The following is a 21,448-nucleotide window of genomic DNA, read 5'->3' on the forward strand; positions in this document are numbered from 1 at the left end:
TAACTATGCACAGTTTTTTAGCTGAGGTTCCTTTTACAATAGATGATGAAGATATATATTGTATATTATTATTGTTGTACATATTTTTTTGTTCAATTTGGTAGAAGATAAACAGCATTCTCACACAGCTTATTTACTTATTTGAATGTCTGTTCATAATAATAAAAAAACGCAAGAATTGATGCAGTTCCTGATGCCCCATTTGGTCTGAGCTCTACATTTGTTTGGTCAGACACGATTAAAAACGCAGTATTAGATCTTACTTTGTTTTTTATTTACAAAATTGGAATAAAATTGCAACAGCTTTGAGCCCTTTTGAAACTCATGAACTTCAGAACAACTCAAACTTTGTACTCACAGTGTTTATCAATCTTTCTTGTATCAACTCCACCATCTGGAACAGGAATCTTTTTAAGAGCTGTAAAAACAAAATATATTCTCATTACTTTTCATCTATGACCCTAAACACAAATTCAGATACTGAATGATCATTCAAAAGCATCAAATAAGCGTGTATAGGCCCCAAATGTTTATTCACAAAATTTGATTGCAAACCGACGTATAGATACCAAGTTATGGGGTCGTCAGCAAAAGATTGAGAGGCCTGGGACCAGCAAGAAAGTGTGATTTTGGTAAAGAAAATTATAATATCTATGCATTAATAAAGTTTAAAAGCACATCCCTAACAGGTCTTAAATTACTGATGACAGAAAATGTCAAAATTGGCTATTACTTAAATATGACGTCATAATTTATGCAGCATAATAAAATCTGAAATTCTTTAAAAGTACATTTAAAAACACTTGTTAAACAACTTTTTAAGCTCTTTAATATAAGTCCAACATTATTTTATACCTTGGGTTCCCTTTAAAGAACCTAAATTTTATAGATGACTTCAAATGTTTAAGAAAGTTTACAGCATTTTATATTGGTATATAAAGAGTTAACATCATTTGTTTATCTTATTTTTGTTTTATTTTAAAGTTGTTTTTTATGTTTGTATCTTTGTTGGGTGTAATAGTATATATTATCAGTGTTTATTTGTTGATCTTTTCAGAAAAAGTGGAATCAGGCAAATCAGCTATTAACAGAATTTATAGTATTATAAAAACACAGGATCCAAAGCGCCCTTAAATTAATTTTCCTCAATTGCACTTTTTTTGAGTGAAACTAAGATATGGTATGTTTCGTACCATCAACAAATATCATTAGCTGAAATAAAAACTAGTGTTTATAAAACGTTTTACCAGAGTCAATTTGCCATTTCATTATTTCTTGCTCCAACTCTGCACGCAATTTTATTTCTTGCCCAAATTCTCGAACCTTTCCGCCATCAACAAGTATGAAATGAGTGTGATTTTTATCCAACAAAGTGTCTCCTGTTGTAAGTTTGTGACCATCTGGAGGATACTGAACCAGATCGCCACGATCAATTAAGACTTCCCTACCACTAATTACACCCCAAGTGGCCACACCTAACAGCTGGACTTTTCCATAAGGTTCATTTTCCAGTGCCTTACCAACAAATTTCATGACCCCTGTATCTGTGCCACCAGTTATAATCCACGAATGTGTTTTCGTAGCAATCTATAAAGAAAAACATTTACCAGTAAAGTTATCCCTTTAAAATAACCAAATGATTAAGCTACAGGAAACGTTTACATTATTATGGAAAATGGATTAGCTAATGCCTTACATGGTAAGTTTGTGCCTTGGGATTATTTTCTATTTTATATCCTATTTTTATCCTTATTAATTCTTGTAATTTTGTAGTGTTAATATTGATCTATTGTTACTTTGAAAAGAGCATGTAAAGACACCAAATATTGTTTTATAAACATGCCACATTTGCCTGTGTACTGTACTTTTTTATATTACTATATCAGAAGAAAAAAAAAATATGACTCAAAATATCAAGTGTCCAAAGTTTGACTATTTGCAAGTTAATTTTTTCGTTGAACCTTTTCTAATGTCAATTCATTGCAATGAATTTATATTACCTTGTTCTCTGTAAGAACATATCAATAAAAATATTTATTTACCAGAATGGTCGTGGAAAAGATTTGCAGTACCATATCAACAAAAAAGACATAACGCCTCCAAGCATTTTTGCCAGTTTATGCAAGTAGAATTTAATAAAATAGAAAATTTCTGCAATAAAAGAAAATTGAGGCACTGGTTTTCACATGTTGATGCAAGATGGTTTGGTGCAAATGTGTAAAATAATGGTTAAATGTGCGCAATAAGTAACATTTAGTTATTAGAAATACCTTCCTTAATCCCCGCTTTAGTTCATCATGCAAATTTTTGTTTATTTGAAAATCAGTTGCACCACCGGTTATCGATACAACTAAATTCGGAACTTGTTGTAATTCCCAATCTTTCTTCATCATATTCAGTATCATTAAGGGATCTGTAAAGTCTCCAACCCGAACATACTACAAAAAAATACAAAATGATAATTTTAGGATGTGACAAAAAGAAGTTGTAATCAGGTAACCTTCAATAACTTTAACAAGAATCATGTTTAAAATACTTTAGCCATTGTTTCACTTTATTCTTGATAACAGAAGCATGTGAGGTTATTTTTTTATTTCTTATATTCTTTAGGGCAGTAGATAAGATAAATCAGAAAAACGTTAGATTTGATGTTGACACCTAATTTCTGTTTCTTGTTTCTTCAAATTAAAATATCAATTCAACTTATGAAATAAAGGCACCAAGGCAACCTTCAGGCCCATTTGTGCTTGGTTGACTTATAAATGTATATGATGATTTAAAAATCGATATCTATCTTTGCCTGCATAGTTAACTAAGTGCCGTCAATGCAGGACTATAACTGAACAATTTCCGTAACTTACAAGACACAAGCCGTTATAAAAACTAAAAATGTTAAAAACGTGTGTTTACTGAGACTTTGCTTGATGTTCTGTTTGAACAATCACAAAATGATCAAGGCAAAAAAAATTTGTGGATTGGTTGGTTTTTTCTGATTACAAAAAAAATATTAAAAACCATATATTTCTTTAATCGTTTGTTGAAAGGATATGATCCTATACATTATTTTGATTAGTGTTTTAGGCTCTATGCAGTAAATGCAACAGGTTAACAATTTCTGAAAAAAAAAACGTTTTGTATATGAACTGCTGACATCATCAAAATTCCTAAACCTCAAATTATTTCTGTTGTTCTTCTGCCTAAGTGAAAATTTACAAGAGCTTACCAACTAGTCCTTATAAAAATGCAGTTCCCTGTGAAAAAGGCATACTGGATGTGTCTTCATTTTTCGTTGGTGTTGCTCAATCAGTCGTGTTTAATTTGTTGATTTTTTTTATATATTAAGGTAAGACCAATACATATAGACAGGCACCAATAGCATTTTTAAAATTATCAAATTCTAACTTTTTTTAACTAGTAAATTAAATAAAAGCAATTGATCAATGGCATAATCACAAGTGTAGTGACAACAAAAGCATTGCCATAGTTTTTTATGATGGTTTTGTATACAGAACATTTTCTTTAACTCACCTTCGCCCTTACTTGTGTTTGGTTACCTTGAAGTTTTAATTTACCAAATGCATTAGTCGGAATATGTTCCCTTGAAGACTTTTTTTCTGATACATGTTCATTTTCCACCCAGTTACAGTTTCCACAGAGCCTAAAAAACAACCCTTGTTACTTGTTAAGCTGATAATACAAAGTTAATTAGTTCCTTTAAATAAGGCTTGCTAACGCTACATTTAAAAGTTATTAAAAGTAACTTCAACTGCATTTATTTTAAAATGAAAAGAACTTAGGTGAGACACTCTAGTGGGATTGTAACTAGAAAGCAGAACAGGCCACTTTTTTAAACATTTTTAAACCATTTGTTTATAAAGATTTCTGTAAAATCTTGTTTCTTTGCCATATTTTTTGTTTTCTTTTCTTCATACATTGATTGACATCTTTACTTTTGCTGTACAAAACTAAAACATTCCTATTTGCTTTAAACAAGAAAACAGTTGCTTTATGTTAAAAGCAGGTAAAAAATAAATCGACTCGTGTAACATTAGCCCTATACATTATTTATTTGTTAAACATTAAACATTTTATGGCACACCCATCCTTATCCCTTTTCCTTGGAACAAACATAAATAACTATAAATGTAGGGTAAATTTTGATCTAACACAATCTTGATATTATTATCAAGTATTTTAAATTAAGCAGATGCAACTGAAGTACAATGACTTACCTTTTGTGGCCGCCTTTATATTCTGTACAAGTCACAGGTAATTTCTATAAAAGAATATTTACATCTTTATTACAGTGTGTAGATAAATATCCAAAAAATATTCTCTATGTCAATACACGCTCACTCTAATCTGCAATTATTTTAACAAACTACAACAATTAGGCTGAAGAGCACAAGATCACTGGAGTGTTAGTCCAGTCAAACTTCAAACAAATTGCCAGAAAAGTTATGGTAAAGCCTGTTTTGTGACCATAATGCAGCCTTTCTTAACATTGGCAAGGGTAAATCCGTAAAGGGTAAAAACGTGTTCACAAACCTGTTAGGAGGATGGTCTTTCATACAGCATTTTTTGGCAGAAAAAATTATGGAAACACAATATGGTTTGAAATAGACATGCAAGACTGATACACCAGCATTGAGTAAATCGCAATGTAGAAAGTTAAAAACCATCAAAACGGAATTGTAAAAGGCGAAAACTTTGCCATAGATTGGAAAAGCATCCCCATAGTTCGTTTTAAAACCATCAAAATAGAATAAAAAAATGTCACTGCTGTCTCAAACAGTGGTTTGAATCTACAAATATACAGATTTTCTAGTCAAATCAAAAAAATTAACTTTGCGTTAATTTTTGTGACATCTGTTAAAATAAGAAAAGAATGCTTAAAAATAGTTTGATGTAATAAATTCATTGTGTTTTTAATTTTTTTTATTTCTTTGGGAAAATACTTCGTTTCAGAATTATTTTTGGACTTTGTTTTAATTTTGTTTCTGGATTTGTTTTTAGACAGTTTCCAAATTGTATCTCATTTGTTTCCCAGTCATTTCAACTTTCCAAATCGTTTCAAATCACTTCACGTTCTTTATATGAAACAATCTGTAAATGATTTAAAAAATAATTGTGAAAAGACGCTTTACTTGTTTCTCAACTTTCAAAGATATTTTCAAGAAGTATTTCCAAGAGGGAAGGCCAAATTGCTATCAAAGACAACAATGTTCAATACTTTTATTTTCGTCAATACTTAACTCAACAGCTGAGCAGCAGTTTATTGAACTTGTATAACATACATTAATTATATTAATTTTTTCAGAATTTCCTGGCTTAATTTTTTGAGTTTACAGGTAATGCCTTTAGAAGTTGAAATTACCTGAAAGATTTGCAAAAGAAATTCTCAATGACATATTGAGTACATATCTATTTTTCTTGCCGCTTTACCGCAGTTTATGGCTTTTTTTGTGGCACATGGCCCTATTACGTAAGACTTACAGCTTTCTTTAAATAAATTTTATTCACTAGAATTAATGACTTCCATAGCAAAAAACAATTAACATGCCTTTGCAACAATGTTAAAAAAGTTCTACAAACTCCCAACATCGATCTCTGTTTGAATGATTTTCGTTTTGAAAAATTATTAAATTAAAAAAGATTTATCGAAGAAACAGGTTGTGAAATCTACTGATCTATAACCTGCCAAACTGAGCTGGATATGATAACTCAAATAAGGATAATATAGAATAAGTCTGTATCCTCATCAACCCTTCTCCCAGGGGTTTTTATATATAAAAACCTAGCAATCCTGAAAGACAAGATCTCCTAAGATACCCAATGATAAAAAAGTAGCTGATATATAGAAAGGAACTGCTAAAGCAAATTTAAGCATTTTTGAAAAACACTGCTATAATGCATTGCACGGTACAGTAAGAGACAGAAAATATTGCACGATTAAATTTCTTTTCTTATGATATATTTCCAATATGTAGTGCAAACATTAATGGCACGTGTTTCAAAAGTTAAGATACAAAAATGCGAGATGACTAGTTTCCTTGCATGCACTTTTCAACTGTGCTGCACTTCTATGAAAAGAGCATTCAAAAGCATACATATAACGTCCCGTGCATGCATGCATTCAACTGCCCTTAATGTTGCTACTCTTATTCTCTTTATTCCTATAACAAAAAACAAGGTCTTGAATGCCATAACTCGCCTGAACTTGGCTAAAATTAACTGATAATAAAAGAAGAAATTCACAATATTTGATACCTCCTTGCCAACATATTATTGTGGACCAAAAAATTAGACTGATGTAAAGTTATTACTAACTTAATCCTAAATTATAAAATTATTTGCACTAACCTTTTGCAGTTGGCCCTCCGGGTTTTTATTATATTCTTTTATGATGCCCTCTGTTGCTGGATGCAATTTTTCAACAACATTACACTCCCTACAAAGGCTAGAAAAACAAAAAACACTATAAGTTTGTCAAACATAAAGAAAAACAATTCCTGTGTTAAATGCTATCCAGGCCATTTCATGAGAGGCGTGCGATCGTACGCGCACGCCCCCACACACGTGCAGATTTGTTTAGGCGTGCGATTCATCGCACGCGCAAAACATTGCTGTAATTAAAAATTATTGTATTTATAACAAGAACATTTATTAAATAAACCTTAAAAATAAACAATCATTCTTTTACTGAACTCTAAAAATAAAAAATCATTCTTTTACTGAACTCACAATAGATCGCACAATTTAATTGCTACCATTTACCAGCTAACAGGCTATATTAAGGCTTTGCGAGTTTTATTTTAATGATTTTATAAAAAAAATGCAACAGTATTTTAATCTTTGTAAGGTCGCCTTTTGAAGAATTTAAAAGAAATTCAGCATTATTTAAGTTAAAATAACTAAAAGATAATATCATTAATAAGAAAAAAAAACTTCTTTAATAACGAAATATTCTTTTGGATAATAATTTTTATGATTCATCGAAGGTTTATTAAATATTATTATTAGCGGCCGTTCGACTTTCCGTAATTTAATTTAATTTAATATCTGTTTGCCCCACAAGTAATAACAAAGTTTAATTAACGAGTCTGCTTACGACTTCTTCGTATTCTGGTTGAAATTCCTTGCCGTACATTGTTGAAATTTGCAATTTGTATGTTCCTTACGCCAAAACAGCAGCCCCTGTGCGGTGTACAGGGGTAAAGGAAATGTTTTTGTAAAAAATTTTTTTTTGATCGCACGCGCAGAATTTTTGAGGTGTGTGATCTACCGCACGCATGTTAGGGATCGTCTCAAAATGTTCGTATGTTTTTTTCGTATAATTATACGAACGCTACGAAGTACTTCGTTTCGTGAAACAAATGTCATACGAAGTGCTTCGTTTAAAATAAAAAATGTAAACGAAGTTTATACGAACTTTTTTAATATATGATACGAACTTAAACAAAGTTTTTTTATCGTACAAAATGAAATGACACGAACTTTGAACAAAGTAAATTGCTATACGATCTTGAAACGAACTTCAAAAGTACCGCCGTAATTGCGCATAATTATTTCAATACGAAACCAGAAACAAAACAATTAAACGATTTTTTTTAAAAGACGAAAAGAAATGATACGCACTTTAAACGAAACCAGAAATAAAAAAAGTAAAATATCCGTTTTCATGATTTTTAAACGACCTACGGCGATCTTTTGGTTTTATACGATCCCGTTTTCATGATTTTTAAACGATCTACGGCAACCTTTTCGTCTTCTACGATCCCGTTTTCATGATTTCTAAACGATCAACGAGGATCTTTCCGTTTTCTACGATCCTGTTTTCATGATTTTTAAACGATATACCGCAATCTCTTAGCTTTTACGATGCCGTTTTCATGATTTTTAAACGATCTACGGCAATCTTCTCGCTTTCTATGATTCCGTTTTCATGATTTTTAAACGATCTACGACGATCTTTTTGCTTTCTACGATCCTGTTTTCATGATTTTTAAACGATCTACGGAGATGTTTTTGCTTTCTACGATGCTGTGTAGACGATCCCTAAAGACCTTAGATAATAAATCCAATTAAAATAAACAAAGTTCGTATAACGAAACAAACTTTATAATTGTTAAAAAAATTTCAATATAAAACTATAGATAATAGTCCAATTATAATAAAAGAACTTCGTATAAGCAATTTTTTATACAAACTTCTTTAAAAATGATACGAACTACATACGAACTTTATTTTAAATGATACGAAAAAGTTCGTATTAAAAATAAAATGATACGAAAGATTTAAAAAATCGATACGAAGTTTTTATACAAATTATACGAACTACGTACGAACATTTTGAGACGGTCCCTTAATAGTATTATAGCTATAAGATAGTGACAAGAGTTTTATACCAGAAAAATAGATAGTCTAAAGATGAACCTGTTTTTATTTGCCACTTTAGAACTATAAGTATTTTAGATTTGTTTATATATTAAACCAAATTAGATTAATTTGTACCTTGATCCAACCGGATTATAATTTTGGCAGTCTTCATAAATTTCCAGTCCCCATTGAAAAAATGAAACTGATTTTTTCTAAAAAAACAAAAAAATAAGACAAAATAAGAACTAGTACAATAGATAGCTTGCTTTCTGCAAAAAACAAGTTAATTTTATATTAAAGAGCTTGAAAAGTTGTCTAGGAATTTGTGTATACTTTTGGAAATTCATGATTTTTTCTTAAGATTTCAGACTTAAGTTCCACTAATTATACGTTGATCTAGCATTGAGTAAGGTGTTATATTTAACAGTTTTGGGAAACATGAAAGGCTAAAATATTTTTTGACCATTCAGTTTTGAACATTTTAAATAAATTATTATTCAGTTTCAAAAATTATGCTCAATAACAACAATTGCATTTTTTTAAACTGGTTGATGACAAAGCTTTGAAGCGATATGACTTGAGAACCAATAAGAATTGCTTGAAAAGATAAAAAAATTCCCAAATAATTTTCAACCTTCCATATGAACTTAACTTGTTTTTTTTTGCAGGAGGTATAGTAGTTTTGCAGGAGATCCATAGTATATATATCAGAGTTATTAAACTACTGCTGGTAAGACATCACTCCTTTTATATTTTTGAGCACCTAAAAATGTAAAACTACATGTTTTTGAATTAATCAGAGAATTGGTTGACAATTATTACACAAAATCTTGAACACTAAGGATGAAAAAGATATATAAAACAGGCCTTCCATTTTTTAGCAATTTTAATTTTGGGATTTTAGGGAGTTTTTAAGGCTAAATTTCAGAAAGATATTAGAATATTCATATTAAATTTTAGGACTTTTAAAGTTAAAAATCAATTAATTCAAAGTACCAGTGCAATGTTGTTTTGTTTTTTTAAACTTTCAGAGTTTCCTTCCTCATGCGGTTACTTTCGTTCCTCATGCACATGAAAAAGAAGCTTGTCAATATGCTTCCACCTATATCAAGCAGGGCTCAAATTAAAGACCAGGAAAATAACATTTTAGGGTGCCTGGACGTTAAGCCAGGCAAAACGATGAAAATCATAATGGTGGAAACAGAGTTTTAATGCAAAAAAAGTACAGTCTGATCGCAAAGTACGATGTACTTAGCATTGCACAATCGTGCGATCAAGCGGCACAATAGCTACTGGAAACAGAAATATACGCTTAACCACAAAATGGCGTCGATTCAAGCAAACTCAGTGGTTGAAGTCATAGAATTAAATTATAAACTGTAGTTATAGATTTCCGGAGAACGCATTGAAACTCATTAAAATTGTCTAAAAATCACTATATTTTTTTCAAGAATCCACCAACGACGCCATTCGTTAATATCAAAAAGATTTCTTGTGAAGTCTAAGCATCTACACGTTCTTTTATAAAATATGTCATAAAAACACGAGCCTCATAATTTGCCAAAAAAGTAAGATCAAAATAGGAACAGGCTTGACTCAAATCATGTCGGTTTTCAAAACTAAGAACAACCCAAATCTGAGTTTTATAACCTAGAGATAACTGTAATTTTTTGTAATTTTTTTTCACACGTAAAATGCGTTAAATACTCTAAGAAACACCCAGTCTCTAGTAAATGCCTGTATCCAATAAACTTTCTCCAATAAACGCTTTCTGTCAAAAACAGGGTTTTTTTTCTTCGTAAGCAATTTTGATGCGTTGAATTTCTAATGGAAATATAGGTACTGTAATTTTTTCTGACTTTCTAGTAAACCCGCTTTTTTAAAATGGGTTGAAAAAAATTATTGTGCAACTCCAATAGCATGTGGGATTGCCGTAATTCTTATTGAGTTTGTCTTTCTACATTTCTACAGCCGAAATACAACCTCGTTCTCAGTACCTACTGGGAACGACGTTGGCCGATTTATACAACCATGTCCTTTATATTAAGAACAAAAAAAAAAAAAAAAGAACAAATCAGACTAAAAAAGGTTAAAAAAAAAAGAACAGAAAACGTCAGGGCATATCTTACTTATAAAAAACATATATTCGTTAAAAACTTAGAATGTTCTTAGAATGTCGTAATTGAAAAAAATATATACATACCTTAATAAAAGTAAGGCATAGTTTAACAGAAAATTTTTTACACTTATGATACGACGTGTATCAAAAAAACAGACATCATAGTGATACTACTGGGAATTGAAACAGGAGTACAAGATATGTCACAGTACTTTTTACTGTTCAAGTGGGCTTACTTTTATGTCAACAATTTTAGTAAAACACGATATTAAGAAGAAATGTGATTACAAGGAGATCTAATTTTTGATTAATTAAGATAGTTAATCATTGCAATGTTATCACAGGAAATTGTCTGAAAATGAAGAGTTAGGACGAATAAAACAAAATCATGACATGTAATGGTATGCTTATTTAACAGTTCCATCATTATTTTAAATTATAAGTATCTAGTTTTGGTAACATTTTAGTTGAAACTTTACCTTGCCTCCCCTTAAAAAGACATGTATTTGTTTCCAGGGGCTGTCCTGTTTTTGTATGTTTGGTCCTTAGAATCAACCAACCACTGACATCAAACACATAATTACGTAGGCTTGGACAGGAATGGCGTAAGATCGCACGCACCAGCCTTTGCCCACCCATTTTTGTTTTTGCTGTGGGTGTGATCGCACACCTAGAAAGTATTTTAGTGTGTTCTTAAAAGGTGGGACGATTTTATCAGTGAACCCCAAACACTGGGTGTGCAAAAGCATTTAAAAATATAAAACAAAATAAGCACGTTTCTGTAGCTACATCTCCCCTATTATACAGTACAGTCTGAATGTAATCTACCGTGGACGCGAAACTTGCATGAATAGTTACATAGAACAATAACATTGCGATAGCTTTTGTTTTTTTAAGAAAATAATTGCCTCGCTGATAAACAATGACCCTACGCGATTGATCTTGCAACCTATTGTTTAATCAAAATAGGTTGCAAGATCAATTTTAGCAATCTATTTTGCACGAACTCTTTTGAAAATTTTAATTGCAGTGATTAAATATAAAAGTTTAGATTGCATTTTAAAAGTTTAAAAACGAAAAGCGGCGATAGAAATGTTTTTTTAAATCGCATTTTAAAAGTTTAAAAACGAAAAGCGGTGATAGAAATGTTTTTTTTTAAATCGCATTTTAAAAGTTTAAAAACGAAAAGCGGCGATAGAAATGTTTTTTAAGATCGCATTATAAAAGTTTAAAAACGAAAAACGGCGATAGAAATGTTTTTTTAAATCGCATTTTAAACGTTCAAAAACGAAAAGCGGCGATAGAAATGTTTTTTAAGATCGCATTTTGAAAGTTTCAAAACAAAGAGCGGCGATAGAAATATTTTTTTAAATCGCATTTTAAAAGTTTAAAAACGAAAAGCGGCGATAGAAATGTTTATTAAGATCGCACTATAAAAGTTTAAAAACGAAAAAGGGCGATAGAAATGTTTTTTTAAATCGCATTTTAAAAGTTTAAAAACGAAAAGCGGCGATAGAAATGTTTTTTAAGATTGCATTTTAAAAGTTTAAAAACGAAAAGCGGCGATAGAAATGTTTTTTAAGATCGCATTTTAAAAGTTTATAAATGAAAAGCGGCGATAGAAAGGATTTTATAGATCGCATTTTAAAAGTTTAAAAAAAAAGAACGGCAATAGAAATGTTTTTTAGATTGCATTTTAAAAGTTTAAAAACGAAAAGCGGCGATAGAAATGTTTTTATCTGTTTCAATAAAAAAGTATGCGGAAGGATTATTTTACGTTGTTTGTTAAGAAGGAAATGTTTTCATCGAGAAATGTAGATATTGTATTTATTTCAGAATATACACCATTTGTTTTAAAAAATAAAGCTGCAGTTGTATTCTTTTAATAAAAAAATGCACAAGTCATTTAATAGTTGTGAACAATGCTTCTCATATGTTTTTTAAATTAAACGCGCCCGAATCTTTTTAAGTAATTAAATCAACAATACATTTTCGCGCAATGTATTATAAACCTTTGCGTAAGATTTTTATTATTTAATTACTTCACGCTAATACTTAAGGGAATAGCTTATCAATACATTTACACAATGCATGTCGCTATTACAAGAAATATAATTGCTCCGATATTTCTTTGTGAGTGCATTGTTTTTTAACACGCAAATATAAACTCGCAAAACCCTTAAGGGATTCAATTATAACAAAAGACAAACGACTGCCGTCCTCCACGCAAAGGTGTGATATTAGTGTGTACGCGGTAGATTACATTCAGACTGTACTGTAACTTCAAAGATTTAAAATCGAAACATGCAAAATAACGAGATAATTCAAATATAATCTCTTTTTTTTAATCAACCTTAATTCGGCATCTACTTCGTTTTGCTTTCATCTGCCATGTGCCATTATGGAAGTTTCGTAATCATGATCACACTTACCAGATGTAATAAACTTGTCGTCAGGCACCGTTAAAAACAAAGTAAGGCTGCACATTTTAATAAGCCAATTAAATCGCAAAAAAACTTAAAACACATAAAACAAAATAAGTTTTTAAGTTTGTATTATTAATATTATTTGTAAAGTCATCACAAGCGCATAGGAAAAATATTCATTCATTTATCCTTTCGTTTTTAAAATAGTTTGAATAAAAATAACACTTGTAGCATTAAGAAAAAATCAATTAAATGGGACCTGCTGTGGTTTCGAATTGTTTTGACAAATGAAAAAAAGTTTTTCCTTTACCTACAACACTCCATGATCTCAAAAAAATTATTTAATTCATTTTATTATGAAACATCTCTGAGTGAAAGCATTTGAACTGGTAATAGAATGTTGGTCGCTTGTTAAGAACCGCATGGCTGGATTTCTTGTGTAAGACCTGGTTACCAACAATGAAGGGGCCAGGCAATTGAGATTCATTTCTACATAGTTCTTTTAAGTAAGGGATCATCTCTACGATCGTTTCACATTTTATACAAATTGAAACGATTATGATCGTTTCGTGATTGTATCATCATTTTTTAAATCGTTTCAGATTGTTTCATGAAACAAAATTTAAAATTACGAAACAATTATGAAATGATTTAAAATAAAATAAAAGTTGTGAGTTATAAATGAAACGAATTGGAATCGAATGGAAAACGATTTAGCAACAAAGTTCCGAAACGATTAAGAATCAACTTCTGAAACGATTCAGAAACAGCTCCTGAAACGAATTCGGAAACAAATTATAAAACGATTTTTGTTTCTCTTTGAAGCTTAACTAATGAAACAATTAAAACGGAATAAAAATCGATTCTTAAAAATTAAACTTCTTTTATCTACATCATCATTCATCATCATTCTCAGCTTAACGTTCGTTTTCCATGCTAGCATGGGTTGGACGGGGTATATTATTGACCCTCTTCCAATCTGATCTGGACTGTGATAGATTTAAACTCAACTTCCTCTGTATCAAGTCTGTCTTTATAACCTCCTGCAAAGTCTTTCTCAGTATGCCTTTGTGCTTTGCCCCAGGAACTATCAAGTCTCTACACTTTCTTACCCGATTATCCCCCTCCATTCTTTCCAAGTGCCCCAGCCAATTTAATCTTCTTATCTGGATAACATCTTTAATTCTACGGATACTTAGCCTGCTTCTTAGCTCATCTGAACTTTTTCTGTCTCTCAGACTGGCGTTACACATCCACCTAACCAATCTCATTTCATTCCTTTCTAAACGGTAAAGATCTTCCTGCTTCACTGCCCATGTCTCACTACTATACAACACAACACTTCTTACACAGGCCTCATACAACCTGCCTTTTAACTCAATTGACAAAACTCTGCTAGTCAAAAAAGGAAGAACTCTCTGAACTTTTCCCAAGCAGAACCTATCCTGCAAGTAACATTTCTTCCAACACCCCCCTCACTGCCCAACATATCACCTAAGTAACAGAAGTTCTCAACTATGTCTAACGAGCCACTGTTGTACATCATTGAAGCTGGAAATACTTCATTTCTATAATCTCACCTTTGCAACGCTTGCATACAAACTGAATGTCAGCTCTTAATCTTCCACCAATACTACTGCACTTCTTATGTACCCAATGCTTGCAAGTCTGACAAAAAGTTGAGTTACTACAAACCCCTTTCCTGCAAACTCCACAAGGCCACTTTCCAACTACAAGGTCACACTTGGCTGCAATGCTACTAATCATGACTTTAGACTTTGCTGTGTTTACCCTTAGCCCTTTCTCTTCTAGTCCTTTCTTCCACTTCTCAAACATTTCAACTAATTCTTCCATCGACTCTGCTATGAGAACCAAATCATCTGCATACAATAACTCCCATGGACAACCTGTTCTAAACTCCATCGACAGCGCTTCTAAGACTAGAACAAACAACAAAGGACTAAGTACAGAACCCTGATGTACACCAACATTTACACTAAATTTGTCACTAAGTGAATCGTTAATTTTATCATAGCCCACCAAATAACTTTCTGTGGCACTCTATCAAAAGCTTTCTCTAAATCTACAAAGGCAAAATAGAGATTCTTTCTCTTTCCTAAATACTTTTCCTGAAGCTGTCTAAGTAAAAATATTGCATCTGTAGTGGCATGCCCTGGAAGAAAACCAAATTGGATCTTATCTATATCAATTCTTTCTCTAAGTAACTTATCAATCACTCTTTCAATAATTTTCATTACTTGATCAACCAACTTCAAACCTCTATAGTTACCTCTTACTAATCACCCTTTCCCTTGAAACAATTCACTATTACACTCGACTGCCACTCACTCAGAATAGCACCATCCTTTATAATCTGATTAGCAAGACTTGTAATAAGCTCAACTCCAACATATCCAGATGCTTTTACCATCTCTGCAAAAACACCTGATACTCCTGCATCCTTGCCAATCTTCAATTTCCTAATAGCCTCCATTACCCATTCTGTCTTGATCTGCATAGCTGGCCCTTCTACAACATCATCAGCAGACAAATTATCCTCGTCCCAATCAAACTCAGTGTTAAGCAACCTCTGATAATGATTCTTCCAAGCTACCCTTTTCTCCTCCTCTGTGCTAGCTACGTACGTTTTTAAAGAAATCTTATATTTATTGTTTATTGATACGTTTATAGTTTTTCTAAAAACTAAAACATCATGACGACGCATGAAAAACACTTTAGTCACTTCAATAATGTGCACCTAAAATGTCTTTTGTATAAAGTATTATTTACTATACTAAAAATCAAAAAAAAAATGACTTAAGGTTCGGAATTTGAATGAAAAACATGGGCGTTTAAAAATGAATTATTTTTAGAAATTGAATATGTTGCATTGTGTAATAACACCTGTTTTTTTTTCAAATGTTACTGGCTTTTTATGTTTTAAGATGAATCCATTAGCTTAGGGCATAATTTGTTTGTATATGGCAGGAGTTGCTGGTGGCATGCTTCGAAAAGGCTGGCACAGCTTAACATGAAGCAAACACTTCTTCTCACAAAACTGAGGGCAGGGCTAACTTATTGCCTGCTGTGTCGTGTGGGAGGCAGAACTTCTGGACTTCTTTTTAATACAATATACAATTTTTGCGATTATTATTACTAAACATATTTGATTTCTCTCTCCCCTTTTAAAAAGATTTTTTAAACTTTATTCAACATGCTTTTTCTTTGGTATTACATCACAAGAACATTCGTCCGAAAGCTGTATTAAGGTACAGGATACCTAACCTCTCCCATGTTCTGGTTATATTTAACTTGCTCTATTCGCACTCTTCTGGCAGTATTCTCTGTGACGATGAAGGTCAGATTGACTTGTGGCATGGTTCCAAATGGTCTTCTGTCTTTTGTTTGAGTCTCAGTGTAATGCACCAGCCAAGCATAAGAGTGTCAGCATGAGGGAAAGGGGCTGACTTTAATGTTCCCTATACCTTACGTTCTTCATAATAACACCGACCGTTTTTGATTGTGGCATTCATATGACCAGAACTGTTTTGTATTAAAAAAAATAGTGAGAGAACATCAACTTCTTGTCGTATTTCAATATAAAAAAACCAACTCTAACAAAGCCATATATTTTGTTATTACATTGCGAAAAAAGATTTTACAATATGTGAATATTATGTCTAATAATTAGAAAATCTTATCCAAGAAAAAAAATAACTTACTTGCGAATTATTCTTTCTCACAATTTTTAAAATTACAAGTGCAGCGCGCTACGTAGTTAAAACTATGCGTATTTAAAAAACGATCTACAGGCAATGATACAAAGCGTTTGCAAAAACGTTTGAAACAATTTTAAAATGGAGTCGAAACAAATTTATATGAAGCAATTACGATACGATTGCAAAACGATTGCGAAACGATTCTAACTGAAATGAAACAATTTTAAAGCAAATTTATAAATGTTGATACAAATGTGATACAAATTACAGTGGGTTTTTATTGTTTCAAATCGTTTCAAATTCGTATAGAGATCGTTTAAAAAAAAATGATACGAATTGAAACGATCAAATTTGAAACGATCGTGGAGACGATCCCTAAGTCAGGAGTCTGTGATTTAGCTAGGATTGTCAGGTTGGCTATGAACAGGCTTACTGCTTGATTAAAAGAACCTGAGATCTAAGCAAATAAGAGTTTTCGACCAAGATGGAAATCTATCAGAAGTTTTGCCTGATGAAAGTTGATTCATACGCATTTTTTTCAATTTTTCGCCTTTTGTTTTAGTCACGCCAAGTATTTAAGCCGTGTACTACGCAAGCCTAACTTTACTTTATGGCGTGCGGTCTGTTGCACCAGGCAAAAAGATTTTGGCGTGCAATGGCCCACATGCCAGAGATTTCACTCCTGTCCAAGCCTGATTACGCATAAGAAATTTTTTACAAGGCCTTTTTCCCGCACATTTTTCAGAAAGAATCTGTGCCTCAACATGGCCAACTAAAAAAGTTTTGTTTATAACAAGTTTCCAGATATTATTGATAAAAAAGGTATGCAGTTTCTAAATTTATGTAATTACTTAATATAAAAGTTGTTCTTTTGTAGGAGACACTACTTTCAAACTTAAAAGTGCTATGTAATGGCTTCACTAATCTTATTTAATTAATTTATAGGTCTGTCTAAATTCATCAACCATAACATCTAGGCAGTTAACAAATAAGAATGGGCAATCAATGTAAGTTAGCCTAATACTATTTTCTTTTGACTTAGGTAAAAAAAAAGAATTTAAAAAATTAATCTCAACAGATCCAACAAAATGAAGCCTGGTAAAATTGTACTACGGACACAAGGAAAATAAAAATCGTCCAATCATAAGTCTGAGTTTTTAACAGCCTCAAATGAATGGAATTTATTTCTTCAAGGCTAAATTGTACCTTTTACATTAGATTTAATAAATCATTATCAATAGCCGAAGTCACATGACCAAATTAATTAATGAGTCTGATTAATTAATTAATCTTAATCGGATGAATCTGGGTAATTATAGTGAATTCAGTACACAGGTTAGATTGAATCTGAAAATGAATAATCTGTGTGACTTCAGCCAACTATTTCTTCTTTTTCATAACAAAAGTCAGTACATTTCTGATAACAAAAGTCAGTTTGCACTTTTGTTTGTGTATTTTGGCATAGGGTTTATGGTACTATTCATGTTGTAGTTATTTAAATTATGGTATTGTTGTTGTTGTAGGATCATCATTCTTAAATGAAGTTGCATCATTTCTTTTTCATGCTGTCTATTTTTTTCAGCCTTCTCACATCGAAAGTCAAACATTGATTTTTGATCTCTTTCTTCCACTTTCAAACGCTTTGCGTTTACTTCTGGCAGCTTGTTCACCCCCAAAAATTTTCGTCTTTCATGGGGTTTGGCAACCATCGTTGTACAAATTACTGGTCCTGCTTCCACTTAAGACCCCTTAGAAAAGTTCTCCTGATCTACATCAGATTTATTTTTTCACATGCAGCATCAGGAGAAAACATTTTGTTGCAATAAGTGCCGCCTGGCTTATAGCATATTGCATCAAAACCCTGATTTGTGTTAGCTAAGACAGGGTTGACGATTTTGAACCACTCTGGGTTGTCACAAGCTCCTTGTCCAGATGCATTCTTTTTTTTATCTTTTAGTTTGCGCCACTGTTGTTTTATATTATTATATTTTACCTGAAGTTTTTTGACTTTTAACTTCTTTCCTTTTGTCTCTGGAATTTTAGACAACTTGAAGGCCTCTTCATCAAATGCCGTCTCTATTTCTGCCTTCTACTTTTGATTTTTTCTCTAAAGTGACCATGAAATTCGTTGCAGGGTCTACAGGAATCGAACAAAACCTGATTCCTTTCTTCTAGGCTCCAGTTTCTATTGTTTTTCTTCTCCATCTTTATCTTCAGATGATAGATAGATGGATAGATAGAAGTTTTATTTATCAATAGCAGTTATATACAATTAAAATTAAAATAAACATAAAGAAAAAGAAAATAAATATAATAATTAGTCAGGGTGACAAAATTAAAATATATAATGCTATTGAAGGGAGACCATACCTAATAGCATTAAGCTAAGGCAAAAGGTATGGCCACACTTGGACAATTACAGTAAACAACACAAGACACACAAAACAACACACACATAATAGTGGGTCAAATGATAAACAACCATGCAGGAAACAAATGGTCATGTCTGAAAATTCAGGAAAGTTAGTAAGAGGAAACAAAGTTCTTTTTCAGATCACTTTTAAGATTAAAGAAATCAAGGGAAAAAAATTTTCTAGTCCTTAAAGACCGCAATTTATTCCAGGAATTAATGGCATTAAATCTAATTGAGTTTTTACCAAAAGAAATCGTATTAAAGGTAGGGAGATTGATCAAACCAATCTTCTCTGCCTGAGTGCCTTGAGCATGAATGTGAAATCAACCGCAAATGTATTAAGGATAGAAGCAGGCAATTTTTCATGAAATAGTTTATGTAAAAATAGAATATATTGTGACATTGGACAATATCAGAGAATTTGAGGAGCTCAAGATTACTATACAGGTGACTGGATGATGCTCTTCAAAAGACATGAGTCGAATATCAAAATTTTGCAAAACAGTAATATGATTAACATTAAGACTGTTTGGCTGACCCCAAATTTGATTACAATATTGCAAGTGTGAATGAAAAATGGCATAGTAAACTAGAATAAGAATATTTAAAGGCACAAAGTGACGAAGTTTAGCAACAGTCTCATTGATCTGAGACTTCCAGCTTAAATCAGAATCTAATAGAACACCAAGATATTTAATACAATTACTAGGTATAAGCCTTTTACCATTGATAAAAAGCCTAAAATCGTAATTAAGAGGTTTCCGTGCATGTTTAAAAACAATGTACTCAGCCTTACTAGCATTAAGAGAAATTTTATTGGCATTGAGCCAATGGCAAAGAAGCTTGAGGTCAAAATTCATTTGTTTGGCCAGTTGTTTCAAAGATTTACTGAAGTTTAAGAGATTGGTGTCATCAGCAAAGTGATGCACCAAAGAAAAATTATTTGAACAATGCAGGTCGTTAGAATAAATTAAAAATAAAAGAGGTCCTAAAACAGAGCCCTGAGGGACACCATGCCTGATAAGATTACTAGTTGATATATTTCCATTGATGGATACAAACTGTTGACGTCCTGTTAAATAAGATTTAAATAGTGAGAGTGGAGTACCACTAATTCCATAGTGAAAAAGCTTTTTAAGTAAAATTTCATGATCAACCGTATCAAAAGCCTTTTGAAGATCAATGAACACTCCACATGCATAATTTCCTTTATCAAGAGCATGCATAATTTTTTGAGAGATGTTCAGAAGAGTTTGAGAAGTCGAGTAATTTTTCCTAAAGCCAAATTGATGCTTGTAGAGGGCGTTGTTTGCTTCGAGAAAACCATACCCAGTAAAGATATAGGTCGGTAATTTGTTAATTCTAATTTGGATCATTTTTTTATAAATAGGGATGGTCTTGGCAGTTTTTAGGTTTGTAGGAAAAATACCAGTTGTGAAAGACAAATTAATAAGTTTTGAAAGTGGTATAGATAATTTAGATTAAACAAGAGTTAAAACATGGGCAGGAATACTGAATGGCTCAGAAGATTTAACAGGGTCAATGTAAGAAATGCAATTCAGAACTTCTAAATCATCAGTTGGTGAAAGAAACATCGAATTAGTAGTAGAATTTTTCAGAAAAGAGGAGAAATGTTTTCTAGTGAATGGGATATTCATTCTGATGTTATCTGCAATTGAAGCAAAGTAAGCATTAAAAGAATTAGCAATTGTCACTGGATCATTTACAACAGAGTTATTAATGTTCATACAGGTGGGAGAAGCAGAAACAGAAGAACGAACAGAAATAATATTTTTAACTGCTGTTTACGTTGAAATAAATCAATGCTCAGAGTGTGTTAACCTCGTTATGGTGGCCAAGTGCAAATTCAATAGAAAATTAATTACTTCATGTAACTAGTCAATAAAGCCCATGGATAAATCCATCTCTGCAAAAGGACAATGGAAAAGTGGCTTGTTTTAGATGTTTTGCTGGCGTCAGCAGTACAGATACAAAAAATCTTTTTTTGGAAATTTATTTATCTGTTGCATCTATTGTGTAGAGCTAGAAACCCTGATCAAAATAATGTATAGAATCATGTGCTTTTGATGAACAGCTAAGGAGATATAAAGGTCTAGAAATGTTGCTGATGTCAGCAAAGACCTGCTAAAATACGAAAATTATTTCTTTTTAAATTTGTATACCCGTTGCCTTTATCGAATAGATCCTAAAACTCTGATCAAGAAAATGCATAGGAAGATGTACTTTTGTTTTAGAACGCGTCATTAACCCATCGGTTACGAATCGGATTCGGGGTCCCAGGTTTGGGAAACTTACCCAAATTGTTCCCATGTGGTCCCTAATCACCCACAAAATGACTGACTTCGCCACGTCATTTATAAGTTATTTGGCC

General features: G+C 31.9%; 1 protein-coding gene across 3 annotated transcripts in view; it reads right to left on the reverse strand.

Annotated features, from left to right (window-relative positions):
• The window catches only part of LOC130642383 (transient receptor potential cation channel subfamily M member 7-like), a 56,692-nt gene that overhangs the window by 34,409 nt on the left and 835 nt on the right, over positions 1–21,448 (reverse strand). For all 3 annotated transcript variants that reach the window (XR_008982561.1, XM_057449470.1, XM_057449479.1), the window contains exons 2-8: positions 8,515–8,591; positions 6,364–6,460; positions 4,233–4,276; positions 3,529–3,658; positions 2,271–2,438; positions 1,248–1,587; positions 359–418 (exon numbers count right to left, since the gene is read on the reverse strand). Coding sequence is in view for 2 of the 3 variants with exons in the window: in XM_057449470.1 (XP_057305453.1) it covers positions 359–418; positions 1,248–1,587; positions 2,271–2,438; positions 3,529–3,658; positions 4,233–4,276; positions 6,364–6,460; positions 8,515–8,591 (916 nt within the window). In the remaining variant the exon portion in view is untranslated. The remainder of the gene's footprint in view (positions 1–358; positions 419–1,247; positions 1,588–2,270; positions 2,439–3,528; positions 3,659–4,232; positions 4,277–6,363; positions 6,461–8,514; positions 8,592–21,448) is intronic.

Source organism: Hydractinia symbiolongicarpus, chromosome 1 (genome assembly GCF_029227915.1).
Source record: "Hydractinia symbiolongicarpus strain clone_291-10 chromosome 1, HSymV2.1, whole genome shotgun sequence".
Taxonomy (NCBI): domain Eukaryota; kingdom Metazoa; phylum Cnidaria; class Hydrozoa; order Anthoathecata; family Hydractiniidae; genus Hydractinia; species Hydractinia symbiolongicarpus.